The 16310-nt window shown below is 43.0% G+C and overlaps 1 protein-coding gene across 1 annotated transcript in view; it reads right to left on the bottom strand.

Annotated features, from left to right (window-relative positions):
* Positions 1–225: 225 nt before the first annotated feature.
* EGLN3 (egl-9 family hypoxia inducible factor 3) overlaps positions 226–16310 on the bottom strand; it is a 29449-nt gene continuing 13364 nt past the window's right edge. Inside the window, exons 2-5 of the mRNA XM_084895645.1 lie at positions 7126–7245; positions 5350–5486; positions 3287–3360; positions 226–2422 (exon numbers count right to left, since the gene is read on the bottom strand). Coding sequence (XP_084751771.1) covers positions 2391–2422; positions 3287–3360; positions 5350–5486; positions 7126–7245 — 363 coding nt within the window. The 3' untranslated portion in view covers positions 226–2390. The remainder of the gene's footprint in view (positions 2423–3286; positions 3361–5349; positions 5487–7125; positions 7246–16310) is intronic.

Raw genomic sequence — 16310 nt, forward strand, 5'->3', positions numbered from 1 at the left:
GATGATGTAACACTGAGGTAGGCTCTTAATATTTCATTGCCAGGAATATAAAGGAAATTGATCAGATTATTTGCCAAATAATATTGCTTTAGCAAGGCTAAGTCTTCCCCTAAGTGGGCTGTCAGTGAAGCAAAATAGCAGACAGTATTATAGCTGTATTTTCCAGGTTAGTCTTCCAGAACTCAAATTCATCCAGGAAAAACTCAGTGCATTAAAAGTTGATTTGATATATAGTTTATTAGTTTATAGGACCTTTGTCTGGAAGGAGTAAGCAAGGCCTAAAAGGTTCGATATTTTGGCAAGTCAAAATATTGAGCAAAATGAAAGATATAAGGCATATTATTGAAAATAACATTCCTTCAGAATATTCTATCATTCCCATGACATTAGTAATCATGGGGGGGGGGGGAAATCTTAGTTGCAATTTTATAGATTATAAATTCCTAAGAAACAGCCTTCTTTCTTTCTCTCTTAATGACATTTTTCAAAACTGTTCCAAAGGAAGAGTGTGTCTGCCCTGTCTGAAGCTATTAGTGGAAGTTCCTTCAGTCAATTTTCACTTTCGTAGTGGTCAATGACCTGTTCAAATAGGTGAACAAATATGAAATGACACGATGCCCAAAGCTTTCTAAAACTCATAGCCTAGATTTATAAGTCAACAATGAGAGATGTATGTACAAAAACTCTAGCGAGTCCTTCTCGCCAAAGATGAAGGAACTTAATCAGACCATTTACGTGCGACGGTAGGAGAACGAGTTTATTCAGAGTCCTTGCTGTGTGGCAGGCACCATTTTAGGTGCTGGAAATACCTCCCATTGATTAAAAACATACAAAAGCCCATGTCTTCTTTGTGCTTACACTCGAGGGGAAGGATACAAGATAATAAACACAATAAATAAGAAAATTACATAGCAAGTTAGAAGGTGATAAGTACCATAAAAAAAAAAAAGAGAGAGAGAGAGCAGTTGTGAGAATGAAGACATGTCTTAGCTAGAAATTTTTTAAAACCAGAAAAGGAAAAAAATAAGCTTATTTCTTGCAAAGTCTATAAATGACCAAATATATATAGCTCTTTAAAGTTCATGTGATTTTCAAGCAAGTAATTGAATGACTTTTTAATTTATGAAAATGGAATTGAAAACTAGGAAGAGTAACTTTCATAGAGCAGACACTCGATGCAAAGTTCTTCAAGATCGATCGATGCTTACTGCAGCAGCAGAACCCTCCACAGTTCCAGCAAATCCCATGATTCTCCACACTGCCAACTGCAGTGGATCTGGAGTCCAGCTTGTGGAAAAAGGCAATTCGGGACAGAAACAGTGAAAGAACTCAAACAGCTTTTCAGGACGTTTGTTTTATTTCCATTTCCTTTTTTTAAATACAGCACCCAATTTCTAAAAATTATTTTATTTCGTTAAAGAAGGGTGAGCTCATTTAAAAGGAAACTGAAGAATGAGAATGTCCATATTTCTAACTCTATCTTGCTCTCAAAATGTTCAAATGCACACACATTTGTTGTATTTCTATAGACCTAGATCTTTCAACACCAGAATCAGAGGTTGCTGACCCTAAACTACCAGGTACATTGTTTCCCCTTTGCTTTAAATTCAAATTCCATGTTAACAAAGCAATCCAACGATTAATGTCTATTTTTTGCCTCTGAGGAACTAGGTTCCCCAAGGAAGAAGTGAAAATAGAAAACACCTGGTGTTTTGCCATTTTTTATCAGAAAGTCATATGTTCAGTAAAATGGGGCAGAGGTCAAAAGTCCAGGTTGTAGGGCAAGGATAAAAGGAGTATCAACCCACAGGACACTTATAAATGAGTGACTGAGACAGCAGCCCTTTCTAGAGGTAAGAATGTCATTAGGTTGTAATAATTCTCCAGAAACACCAACAGCCCTGGATTAAAAATATCTCGAAACTGTTCAGATGGCACAGATTCCTGTTTCTTGCTGTCAAAGGCTTCAAAGATGCCTCTCGGTGGCACCTGCCACCATGTTGTCTTCGTTGTAAGCCTCCTCCTTTCAAATCAGGAAGTGTGCATAAAGTGCAAATAAGATTTATTCCCTTGCCCATGCTCCTGGGCTCTTGTTTGATAGACAGTATTACCAAATATGAGAGTTAAACCGCTGGCAAAAGAGGTCGTCTGCAGGTGTTTTCTGAGCTAGACAATGAGTTCATCTGGCAAAGAGAGAGTCTGAAGATGGATGCAGTCTTGGCAAGAAAACACAAAGTACCATGTGCAAGACAGGGATGTGGATGATGCAAGCAGGAGGGGGTCGCACATCACCAATTCACCGAAGAGGCCTTCTTTGGGTCTCAACTCTTAAAGAGAATCCTGTAACCATTGCTAACATGAATGAGGCCAGCGGATTTCAGAGCACACAGTCAGTCTTCAGTGAGGGCAGATTCTGTTTTCCCTGGATTAGGGACAGAAAAGAAAATGAAGAGGGTAAGGAGTCGGATCTGGTGAGTTTAATATCACAAATGTCACCCAAAAAGCTCTAGTAAATACTTCCCACCTTACAGAACAAAATTGAGCAGAGTGCCTCCTGACAGAGTTTAGCAAAATGTGTTTTCTTAGGTGTCTGATAGGCATTTAGTCCAAATAGGTCATGAGTTAGACAATATTACATATGCCTTTACTGCAGGATTTCTTAGATTACTTTTTTTGTTTAATATGCCAATGAGGACTGTGACTCTTCAAGAGAGCAATACGATATGTAACATTTCCCATATTGTAGGGCCCAGGAATTTACCTTCTCGTAAACTACCTTGGCAAGACTAGCAGGATTAGTGTTTCTGTAAAATGTGTTTGGGAAAATGCTGCTTTACAGTACTGAGGGTGCAGGGCTGTTCTTAAGTCATATTCAGTTTATATTATATGAGCCCAGTTTCTATATTGGGAGTCACAGTCCCACACCAATAAATGAATCATTCTAGCTGGGTTCCACCATGTTTCTTTTGCAATGTGACAAAAGTATGGGCAACAATTAATGTTATGTTGGATGGGTGAACATTAATGATAAAAAGTTAACAATTTCCCATCAATTATAACCTCTCATGCAAAAATAGGCATTCACAAAGGATGTCCTTTGCATTTTTCTGATTTTCCTAGCAGAGCTAAGGCTAGGGTTTCAGGATTAAGCCCAGCAAGATGTCTTTATGTATGAAGCTAAGGCACAGCTGAGACTGAACAGAGTAGATGTGAATATATTTTTAAAAATAAAATAAAAGTCAAGGATTGACTTGATCAAAAGTCACAGAAAATTATAAATACATACTAGTTAAATTCCTGAATTTCTTTTTGGCTTCTGCTCTTTCATCAGCATCAAAGTACCAAACAGTCATAGCGTATCTGTGAAAGATCAGCAGATAGAAGAAAAGAGATTTAAAAATACTACCAAAAAGTAAAAATGCATACTGCAATCTCCCTTCAGAGTCATTCATAAAGCCAACATTTAAAATGTCTCCTATCTTTAGGAATTCATTCCAATTTTAATTTAAAATAAACTTCTCTGGTTTCAATTCTATTTAAATGTAATAAAACGTGTAAGGAATTCCAAGTATGCACCAGGCATCAGTGTGGGCAATGGTAGTTCAAATGATCCTATGAATATATCTGCTTCTTCCTCAAGGAACTCAGCCCCTAGTGGGGAGACAGGCAATTTAACAAATACTGTAACAGGCCATGTAGTGATCTACACAGAAAGGACTAGAAGGAAATCATTCTGCTAAAGACTGGGAGACCCAACTTGGTGGGGAGAGCACAGGAAAGAGGAGGTGACATCTGAGTGAGGCTTTGAAGAACAACTTATTTAAATGGCAGGACACCTAAAACTCTTGGTTGTCTTTCTTTTGGACACAGAGGGAAAAATGCAATGGAATAATGATGCCCTCAAGCTATCTACTGTATCCTCATTAATAAGCTTTATCCCATCTATGGGCTAGCCTGGAATAGGAGTTGCTTTATGCATGCATTTTCAAAGTTCCCTTTTATAACAATTATTAGCTACTCAAATTTCTATAACACTTGATTTTCTTCAAGGGCTTCCCATCAATATTCGCTAATGTTTCCTATGACTCGGGCCATCAAGGGATTGTGGAATAACAAGGGAATTCTGACACAAACCACAGGGTCCAATTATTGTACCCATTAAGCAAGCCACAAGCAGGCTTTGGTGGTGGAATTAGTCACCTGCTCACCTAAGGCACATTCCACGTTGACATTTAATATGTGACTCTGTGTGGGACTCAGATCTGTGACTTCTGGGGGACACACATAAATCTTAAGAACTTTACATGTGTGAATTTAATTTAATTAGGCTTGTTAAGGTTTAGTCAATATCCTTCTACCATGTTCTCACCCCTGGCCCAGATCTGCTATTCCCAATTCAAGCAGCACGCTAGTACTGCCTGATTTGCAGCATCGACCATAAAACAACAGCAAATGAAAGGCAGAATCCAAAATTAATATTGTATCAAGAGTTTCTAGATTAATACTAAACAATACTAAGTTGTTCAGTTACTCTGAAAATCTTCCCATGTATGATCTAAGGACATGATTATTTTAATATTTTACATCCAATGGTTGGGATCTGATCGGTAAAGTGAGCCCAAACCAATTTTATGCTAAGGAAAGTATAATAAAAGAATAGAATTCAAAACAAATTCCTCTTTCTTTTCACAAGATTCTTTCTCTGTTTTTTACTGGCAACTCATAAACTCATCCAGAGTTGACCAGACAGAATTCCTGGTGTGTGATAGCCAACATTCTTGGGGAGCAGTTCTATTGTACATTAGGTTTTTGAAAGGAGTGAGGAAGAAAGGACAGAAGAAAAAAACACTCTGGGAAATTTAGAATCCAATATGCTCACCTAATGGAAAATAGTTTGTTAATAATTCAAACCGACGATAGACTTTGTATACTAAAGAATCCAAAGCACCCTAGCTGGTTTGGCTCAGTGGATAGCACCTCGGCCTACAGACTGAAGTGTCCCGGGTTCGATTCTGGTCAAGGGCACATGCTCAGCTCAGGTTGTGGGCAATCAATCCCCAGCAGGAAGCAGCCGATCAATGATTATCTCTCATCATTGATGTTTCTCTCTCTCTCTCCCTCTCCCTTCCTCTCTGAAATCAATAAAAGTATTTTTATTTTTATTTTTATTTTTTTAATAATCCAAAGCTTCCACTTTAACAAAAATTAAAATGGACTCCAAACAGGTTTCTATCAACTTAGGGGTGTGGTTACTCCCTCATCTGCATAGGACACACATTTAGAGAATTCTCCAGGAACTGGTGTTTGTACAAGAAACCACTCATGAGGACTCGAGGGCCCGGCTGTTACCTGGTTGCATAGGAAGGCTGGACTTCATGTGGGTTCCTCCTGTCTGACCAGAAGAACAAGAGTCTGTCAAAAATGGGCTCCACGTCTGCGACGAACGACTTTCCTTCTGGAAATATCCGCAGGACCCCACCGTGTCGCTAAGGGCCACAAAGAAGGTAGGTTATTTTAACGATGATATTTAAGACTTGTTTAAAAACAAAGCCATCTTCCAATCTCCACTCTAAAAATATATGACTTCTACATTTTTAATTCAGCCTCATACTTTGATTAAAGTTTATTTCAAACTTGGCTAGAGCTATTTCCTTATTGACCTCATGCCAAAGGAAGCCTTCCCAGCCCTCGCTCATGAAGCCCATGGAGTTCTATTAGGTCCAATCACACAGATCACCAATATGTGACAGATTATGACCTACAACCCCCCCCAAAAAAAAACAAACAAACAAACAAAAAACAAACCACACATACACACACACACACACACACACAAAAAACAAAAACAAAAACAAAAAAAAAACAGCAATTTTGTATGTTCAATCTAATATGAACAGCTTTCTAGGATAGTCGGCTCGCATAATCATCATCCCCCTTCAATTAGAATCTACAGCTTTCCTCTGAACTCCACTAGCTCCTGTATGACTTTGTTAGTTGGAAGTGACATGCTTTTTTCCCCCTAAGATTGCCTTATCTGTACCTTTTATTACATGTGTCTCTCTTTTCATTGAATTACTTTTTCATGTTACATGTATGCCCAATCTGTCCCACTAGAATAACCATAGTAGGGTAAAACACTCATACACCAGTGTTTCCCACAACACGATGCCTGGCACTAGCAGGCACTCCACTGTTGGTTGAATGATTTCACATTTCATAATTTGTTATCACTGGCCCAACAACTTCACTTGCTTGCCTGTAACACCACCTTTCCAGTTTTTAAAGGACAATCAAAGGATGAATTCTAATCATGCTTCCCAACAGGGAGACGAGATGAGCCTTGCCACTGATCCCCTGGTTTCCCAGGTTAAGTTTTTCGGAGCCCAGATAAAACGTCCCATCCCAGCGACAGCCGGCAGCTGCCCTAATGAACAGGACACGGAGACGCGGAAGGTTTAAAAGCCAAACAGGCTTAAAAAGTTCTGACTTCCCAGACTCCTAAATCATCCCCAGAGCTCACAAGGCATACACATTCCAGACAGACGTTTGTGCGTGTGGAACCAGACCTCATATCTCCATCTATCTATATGTTCAGAAATACAAAAATAAACCATAAAGCCTCTGGCATTCGCAAACCACAGTAAGCCATGGCAGGCAGCCACCAATAAGATGTATCACCCGAGAGAGGACTCTGTTGGAAGCCTCGCCGGGAGAGGTTTCTATCCCACAGCTCTATTTTTGTGGAATCATCTCAATGTTGCTGCTAGAAAAGTGTATATCATAATCTGCCCTGAGAGTCCCATCAGCCCTGGAGTACACTAAAAACGTCGATCCCTAAAATAACAAATCACCTTCTCTTCCTCAACCACCCCTTCCACATCCTAATAATGACTCTATCTACCCCGTAAAAATTAACTTGATATCCATTATTTTCATCTCAACTAAAGTTGAGATGAAAATAATGGATATCAAGTTAATTTTTCAACACCCTGTGGGGTGTGGGAGGGTGTTGAAAAAGAAGAGATGCATCTGTGGGAATTACGAACACCAAACTCTCCTCTAAGTCATCTGCCCTCTTTTCCTTTAGTTTCTAACCCCACACGCTATTCCCGTTATTCCAAGTACCTTGGAATCCCAGTTCTTGTTCAGGTAGTAGATGCAGGTGATGCAGCGGCCGTCCCCGTTGGGGTTGTCTACGTGTCGGACATAACCTGTTCCATTTCCTGGGTAGCAAGCCACCATTGCCTGTGGAGAAACCCCAAGAAAGATGGTTAACAACCCTGAGACAACCTTCTCCCGCCGGTGAACAGCTGAGTAACACAGTCTACTTGGGTACTATGTGGCATCTATAGGTGGCTGCTGGTTTCTTCATTGCACATACAGTACATAAATTTGGACTTTTCAGTCTACAAGACTTTTGTGTGTGTGTTTTTTTTAATATATTTTATTGACTTTTTTACAGAGAAGAAGAGAGAGGAATAGAGTTAGAAACATCGATGGGAGAGAAACATCGATCAGCTGCCTCTTGCACACCCCCTACTGGGGATGTGCCCGCAACCAAGGTACATGCCCTTGACCGGAATCGAACCTGGGACCTTTCAGTCTGCATGCTGACACTCTATCCACTGAGCCAAACCAGTTTCAGCCAGCCTACAAGACTTTTAAAGGGCAAGTCATCCCCATGGCTCAGCCCAGTAGAAAGGGATTCAACAATATTTCCATGGTTGAAGAATGTAACTCATATACATCTCACTAGGATTCCCACCTTTCTTCAGTCCTCCTTCTTAAAAATAGCAGTTTTCCCCCTAGACTAAGGTGATCAGATGTCCTGATTTTTAACAATTTGTCCTGCATTCCGTGGCGTTTTTAAAAAGTCCCGATATTTGGAAAGAACCACCACTGAGCCAAAAATGAAAGTCATTTAAGCTACAAATAATTATAAGCTGCATTCCCTACCATCTCAGCATCCCCCCACTGGGAAGCCCTGAAAAGAAAAAGTGCTCCATCGATGCTACGTAAACTTATATTCTCAGAGCGCTCCACTCCAGGGAAAAGGTCAATTGTCCGGATGCCCGCCACCCAGTTCACACTGGTGGCAACTATTTGTGTGATCCCAGGCTTGTTTTCTTTCCCATAAAGAGGGGCTTGCGTTACATGCCTCCGACGGTCCGAGAAGATCTAAGACTAAATCTAAGCATCCACCCCTCCCCCCAAAAAGCAAGAGAGAGAGAGTTATTCAGGTAATTATGAAGTGCACATCTATCTCAGGCCCAACTTAGACTCACATATTGAAAAATCAGATACGAACTCACAAAAGCACATCCTTTGCGAATTGCTGCGTCTGTGAAACACACACAGAGAAAGGGCCAGCACATGCCAGGGGCCTTACCAGTGGCACAAAACCTCTAAGTGTCAGCAAAGCATCGGATTGCTCAAGGGAGAGGAACAGAGAGCATTGCTCTGGCCAGAATGAATCTTCACCCTTTCTCCTGGTTCCTGCAGCCACTGTGTCAAGTTCGAAACAATGGAAGGAAGTCAGCGTGGGCCTCAGTGGGCCTGCTGAAACCTCAGACAGTCAATTTTATCCGTGTTTTCTGGATAACAGCCATAGGCCATGGGTCTTGGCTTGCGCACATTCCTGGCTGCTTGCTGGTCTTTGGCACAGTCCAAAACCAGGAGGCTCTGGATGCGTTCTAAAGCGAGGATCACGTCAGTAACGAGTCACTCATTTCTGTGCCAATTTGTGCACGGGACAGGAACAAACCCCGGAAACTGATTGGGTCAACTGAGCTGCTATCTAAACCTCATCAAGCTCGGGAAAGGATTTAGAGTATGTAAAGGAGGAAAATGCTGCAGACCAACAGGGCTAAAGTAATTTAATTATCATGTGACAAATGGGCCACACAATGACGCCGACACAGATCAGGAAGATGTCTCATTTATTAAAGACGTTGTATTTGCCAAAACTTCCTGGCTGGATTGATATTTGAAATGTCAGTGTGATCTACAAACCCATATACTGTATAGTCTTACAGTTCTATTGTTGGAGGTGCACATTAATCCACGTGTCCCCTTATGCATTCCCCATTCCTTCCTCTGACCTCAGTGTGGACGCCCTCCCACCAACCACACAGGCCTCTCAGAGCTCTGTGGCCAAAGAAAAGCTGGCTGAGGGATGAACCCTCCCAGGCTCTCAGGCTGGCTCCGGACCAGAGAAATGTACTCTAGACACTGTGGCAGTCACGTTCAGGCAGGAAATGTGCACGTATTCTTTGAAGATATACACAGATATACATAAACTTTAACAGCCAAATACAGGTAACAAAATGTACTCCCCACATGCTACAAGTGGAAAAGAAAACAGTTGCTCTAATAGAGTTATTGGTAAGCTGACATCATGAGCAGCCAGATCTCATCAATCCCAAAGGTAAAGTTGCAAAATAAAAGTCCAGGCTTTCCATTCCAATGCCTAGAGCAGTGTTTCCCAAACTTCTCTCATGATGAGAATCACCTGGTGGAGTTGTTAAACTACAGATTCCTGAATCCCAACTAAGGAGTGCTAAACTAGAATTTTTGGGAACATATAGGTAAAATTGTATACTTAACTAGTGCTCTAAGACAGACGTTATATACAGAGCACTAAGTTAGGTATGCAATTTTACCTATATGTTCTCAAAAATTCTAGTTTAGCACTTCTTAGTTGGGATTCAGGAATCTGTGTTTTAACAACTCCACCAGGTGATTCCCATCATGAGAGAAGTTTGGGAAACACTGGCCTAGAGTGTTCTCGATTGAAACCAGCTACAGCTGGATTCCACACGGATAAACCATTTAGAAAATTGGCGTTGGCAGCCCCCACTGTGCATTCAGCAGTGATGATCATTTTGGACTCACGGGTGGCAAGGGGGTAGATCTGCTCCACCCCAGCCCCCAGGTAGGCTCTCTAGTTGTCCAGTAACAAGCAACAACACAGGTTTTTACAGAAATCTATTTTACATCTCGCATAACTTTGGCGTCAGATTCACTAGTATGACTTGATCTTGAACAAGTTATAGTCAAATGGCATTTTACATGAATTTTAGCTCCACACATTGAAATATTAATCAAGTCTCACTTTATTTGCAAAATTTATAATAAATGGGAATCCATTTTTTAAAATTGTGTCAAAAAAATAGCATAACTTCAAAGCTGTCTGGCCGAGTGACCTTTAAGCTGGCATTCTGGTCCCCTGCCAAGGGCTAAGTCCCACCTCACCACTGTGCAGAAATACCAGCCCATCTTCGGAAGGATTCGTTTTGAATTATGAATTGGTCTTGAACACAGCACACTTTGAGTAAAAGGCAACCTAAGTACAAAATAACCTGTACTTAACCTCTTCACATCTCAGTTTTCTCATCTGTAAAGTGGTTTACGAGGCTCGAAGGAGATACTCCGTATGCTGCCTAATGTCCACTGTGTTTTAAAGCTGATGATGTGCCTGCTTCTGTTTCCTCAAGTGTGGCTTCAGCATGTCTCCTTCAGGGATCTGGTCCTACTTAAGGGATTTGTATCTTCAAATCCAGAGCTGGCAATTTCAAATAGCTTTCGGAGCTTGTGAATAGCACAGATGATTGAAGCCAATCACGTATATGTGTATGTGTCAGAACTCTGGAGTGCATGCTATGCTAACTACACGATGGAATTTACCTTCCTTTGCAAGGAGGGCCCAGCATTACAAAATCCTCACATTCTAGGATAGCAGTAGACAACCAAACTGGATTTGTGGGTTAAAGCTCCTGAATATTTTTATCCTAATTTTTAAATTAGGGCCTCAAAAAAAGACATATCAGGCTATATTTGGAGATTACAGTCTGAGAACTCCTAAGAAAGCAAACCACCCTGCATGGGCTACTCTCTTCACCAGGCTCAAGTGTTTGCAGGTGGAAGGCCCCTCCTTCCACATGCCTCCTCCACACCTCCTTCCCCTCAGGTCCTTCCCCGGTGCCCACTGTGAACCCAGGCCCCTTCCCACTCCACCAAAAGGCACTAACTACATGGAGAATTAGATGGGGAAAGAGTTGAGAAGAAATACACAAGACTATGCACATTCTTTAGCTTGGGAAAACAGCCACGCAGCTAATCATAGCAGAGAAAGTAATAGCTGAAGTTTTCTGGCCAGAAATGGGTATAACTTATATTCGGGCGACAACAGCCTAGGGGACAAACTTGCCAATGTTTCTAGTCCGCTGTGGGTAGAGGTGCCAAAGGCTATATTTCCGGGGTCATTTTTCTGGGTGGTTTGTGTTCAGCACATATTTCACTTTAACACGCACATCTAACGTGGACAGTGAGCGGGCAGCCTATGGTTGTGCACAGCCTTATGTCCCATGGTCACAAAGGCACCCGCTAGGGAGGGGGCCTCTTTGGTAATTCACTGCGGGGAGGTGTGAGACCTGGAACAAAGGCACTGCATGTGCCAGCAGCTGCTCTACAACTGAAATTTTCTTAGCTTAAAAGAAAACAAGAAATCAAAACATCTTTATGTATTCCAAGTGCTAAGCGTAGGCACCACAGAAAAGGCTAGTGTGGGAGAAAAATGGGAAGTGGCACGATATTTGCAAGTTTTGCTCTCTCAACAACAAACAGAAAACTTGAAGATGGCGCTGGGGGAGGGCCAGGGGAGAGATTAACTGAGGAACTTATATACCGGCATGCACAGCCCCTGGACACAGGCAATAGCGTGGTGAAGGCCCGGGAGGGGCAGGAGCAGGGTTGAGGGGGTCAATGGGGGAAACAAAAGGGGGGGGGAGCATATGTGATAGTTTCAACAATAAATTTAAAATACCACTAAAGGCAAATTAAGCCAAAATGTCATTTTCCATGATTTTCCATTTGGCTGTGACAAGGAGAGAGTGAAGAAAACTCCAAAACTCCTCCGTAAGGGCAGTGAGTGAGAGGCAGAGGCCTTTCCCCGCCTCCTTGTCCAGGGGTGTGTACCCTTCCAGGACACCCTGTGCGGCCCGCGGTTGTCACTTTTTTTTTTTTTAATATATTTTATTGATTTTTACACAGAGAGGAATTGAGAGGGATAGAGAGTTAGAAACGTCGATGAGAGAGATACATCCACCAGCTGCCTCTTGCACACCCCCCACTGGGGATGTGCCCGCAACCAAGGTACGTGCCCTTGACTGGAATCGAACCCGGAACCTTTCAGTCCTCAGGCCGACGCTCTATCCATTGAGCCAAACCGGTTTCGGCCCGCTGCTGTCACTTAACTAATTACTACAGTACCATATTCACAAGGCAGCGTCACCAGCTGAGGACAACGGTGCAAAGCTTTCTCCGGGAGTTTCAGGGACATGCCATTACACCAAGTTCGCATTGCTGCCCGTCGCCTCCTTTAGGCGAAGTTAAATGAAACAGGAAGCTCTCAGTGTGACGATGGACAACGCATACACTTCAAAAGCTCCTGAGCACTGTTACCTGCTCGTCCTCACTTCCTCCAGCTCGGCCTAAAGAAATCAGCTGCAGGCCAGGTAGGTACTTTATTTATTTATTTTTTATTTTATTTTATTGATTTTACACAGAGAGGAATTGAGAGGGACAGAGAGTTAGAAACGTCGATGAGAGAGAAACATCGACCAGTTGCCTCCTGCACACCCGCCACTGGGGATGTGCCCGCAACCAAGGTACATACCCTTGACCGGAATCGAACCCGGGACCTTTCAGTCCGCAGGCCGACGCTCTACCACTGAGCCAAACCGGTCCCGGCCAGGTAGGTACTTTAGAGACAAAAGTAGGAAACTTGGTGCAAACTGTCATTGGCTGTCTTAGCATCCTGTTTGCCCTCTGTCTTGCTAGATGACCTAACAGAGGCCTCGCTATTTCCTCCTAGTGCCTCTAGTTAAAGATTAATGTAACACAACGAGGAGGGAATAGGAAATAAATATGCTTTTGGGGGGAGGGAGGGAACAACTTGAGCTGTGTCCAGTCCCCACATTCCCCTTCTCAATGTTTCAGCATCTGGCCAGAAGTTTCTGGAAACTGAGAACTCCAGTCAAATATCTGGCAGTCAGTACAGCAGCCCCTTGACTAGCATCGTTTTGTTTTAACATTGATGAGATGCTGTAGGAACTTAATTCTTGTTTAAATTAATCAGCCCATGGTAAAACTGATTCCATTATATGTAGTTTTGTTTAAAGTCGCAGAACCTACTGACAACATTGAGGCTGTACCGTAATCCTTTCAACAAACCCCAAGTTACTTAGTGAGTACTCTCTACTCTTCTGTTTTCTATACTGAGAACTACTTCTGCCCCGTCATTTGCCAGCCTCCACACTAAAGTGCCTCTGAACCTACATACACACAACACTGCTTGACACACATCATCTCATCTCCAATTCAGAACAATATCAGTATGCCCCATTTCTGAATTCTGTTGCAGGGCAGGAACTTTAGAAATTCTGAAAATGAAAAGTGAGACATTACAACCAACTCCCAGGGGCTCTGTGAGGTGGGTCTGCCGGCCCCCTGGTCAGGCCAGAGCATCCTGAGCAGGGAATGTATCATCTTTTCCTGAAAACCTGTCCCCAGGTAGACCTTCTTCTCATCAGTGCCCTTGTTTAACTCTACTATGAACTAGGTCGTAGATCCAGGGTCATCCAAACAACCATCGACAATTGCCAAGATTCTGGAACCTTCTATGAAGTTCTCCCAGCTCAGTGAAAATAGTGCCATGAGATTCTTACATTAAAGAGCTGGGCTCCCACCTCCCACCCCCCGGAAATGTGCACTCATGCACGCAGCCACGGAGGACTCCTGGTCCTTAAAGTTTAACTGCTCTGGGTCAAGATTCTATTCCAGGGACCGTGCAGGATGTGCAGGAACTGAAGTAAATCTCCCTTCCCCAAGAAGCCGCCGAAGCCTCTTGTAAGCAAGAGACTATTGTCATTCCTCCCTGAATTGTGGTTAATTCTTCCTCTTGGAGGGGATTCAGCCGGAGCCCTGCAATTAAGCACAGTAAACAGGCCTGGGAACATCCACACACCAATGCAGGCTGCTGGGTTTGGGAGGGCAGCCTTCCCGTGGCGGCCTGGCTCCCGGCCAGCTGGGTGACGGCTGAGTGACAGGGCTACGTGCGCTCCGTGAGGGTGGCAGCCAGCCCACACCCGAGCACACAGCCCGGGACCGGGGAGGGGACAAGCAAAAGAGCGCATCCTCCGGCCCCTCCTCCGGCCCCTCCCCCTGCCACCACCACAGTCACCAGAGAAGTGTTTTGAGTAAGGGCTTCCTTGCAATTAGGAAATCGGTAAAAGCCAGGCTCAGGGTTAAGGACATTAGGAGGCATTTAACCACATCCATTCTGATACCCTTCCCCAAATCGGAACAGCTGCCGTTTCCTGGGGACCCGGGTAACCAGGTGGCCCTTTAGGGTGGTGCTTTACACCTATCACCTCCTTTAATTTCCTGGTTACAGAGGAGGGGAGTGACGGGGCGGGGGAGGGGGAGGGGGAGCAGCAGTCATCTGCATGAGTCACTGCTCATTTCTCAGAAGTCATTAACCCTGGAAGCTATAGGGGCCTAGAAGTTATCTTATTTCTATAGAAAAACAAATTCATGAGTAATTCTTAAAGCTAGTATATGGGATAGGGAGTCGCAATATTTAACTTTCTTTGATGTGAGAAACCGCCCTCTCTGAAAAATAAAACTTGACCTGCAGCTTTCCAAAGGCTCCAAGTGTAATAGGAATAAAAGAATGCTTGTGACTGTCGAATTATCAGAATATGGTTGTCTTTAAATTCTCACCTGAAGAAAATCCTGAAACACTTTAGGGAATCTATGATAACTTAAATACAAATGTTAAGGCAAGATTTTATTAATGGGTAATCCACACAAAAAAATACAGTTACCAATCGAAACATGTCCTGAAAAATGCCTGGAGGCAATGTATTAAAGAGAAACCAGGAAAACACTTCACCTGCAATTCCCAGTGAATTTTAAGACTATTAACTTGGAACACTGAAACTGCTAGAAAAAATAAATGTAAAAAACTTGCTAGAAAACCAAATCTTATATTTACATTTGCATTTCAGCATTTGGAAAAACATTTCTGCTGAATGAAAGAAATGACACATAGCAAGTCAGTCAGAGTTAGAACTCATGTACTCACCAAACACCTGTATGGTGCTGTGCTTCCCAAATCTCACCTCATTCACTATCCATGAGGCAGGAACCATTACTGCCTCGGCTCTACAGATGAAGACACTGAGGCAGAAGGAAGCCAAGTAACTTGTCTTTTCGAACCCAGTCAGCCGGGCTGCAGAGTGGGAGGTCTTAGTAACCAGGGCAGTTTATCTAACATTAACCAATTCACCCCATTTTTTGAGAAAACTAAGATTTTCAGTTCCACTTGAAGTATTTGATTCCCTCTCACCCTGGCCTGTCATCCCTTCCATAATGATAGAAAAATCACAAAATGCAAAAATATGAAAAATGAGTGTGCTTTCAATTAAGTCTATGAACTAAAAGCTCGGGCAGGGGTTGGGGGATTGGGAGTATAACAAAAGGAGCTAAGGAAATTGACTCTGAATCCTGTGGCAAAGCACTAGTTGTCCGAGGTGTCTGCTTCGGTTACTCACTGAGGACAAGCCCGGATCCACCCCACAGTGCACTTTCTGTAGCTCCTGCAGGGCCCACACCTGCTTCACATGCCAACCGGTCAAAAGTCAGCTCAGTCTGAGCCGCAGGCTGCCCTGCCCCTGCCAGGTTCAATGGAAGGAAAGCAGCATCTCCAGGACCTTTCCTTGTCAGCTCAGGTCCACAGCAGGCAAGGATTGCAGACTTGTTTCAAAGTCAGAAGATAAATTACCAATTAAGAAAAGATTTTAGCCGAGATCGGTGTGGCTCAGTGGATAGAGCGTCGGCCTGTGGACTGAGGGGTCCCGGGTTCAATTCCGGTCAAGGGCATGTGGCTTGGTTTCGGGCACATCCCCAGTGGGGGGTGTGCAGGAGGCAGCTGGTCGGTGACTCTCTCTCATCGATGTTTCTAACTATCTCTCTCCCTTCCTCTCTGTACAAAATCAATAAAATATATTAAAAAAAAAAAAAAGAAAGAAAGAAAGAAAGAAAAGATTTTAAAGTAAATACAAAATTGTGCCTCCCTTGAGAAGGCACGGGATGGGATAAACTCTCCTCACTCAGGTGCAACACTTGTCCAGGAGACATCTTCACTGTCCACTCCCGCATTAATTAGCAGTCACTGAATACAGAACTTGCTAAAATTGCATGAATTAGCACACAATGGACACAGACCCACTGTGGCTTTCAGGAGG

Source organism: Pipistrellus hanaki (assembly GCF_964339955.1).
Source record: "Pipistrellus hanaki genome assembly, chromosome: 1".
Taxonomy (NCBI): Eukaryota; Metazoa; Chordata; class Mammalia; order Chiroptera; family Vespertilionidae; genus Pipistrellus; species Pipistrellus hanaki.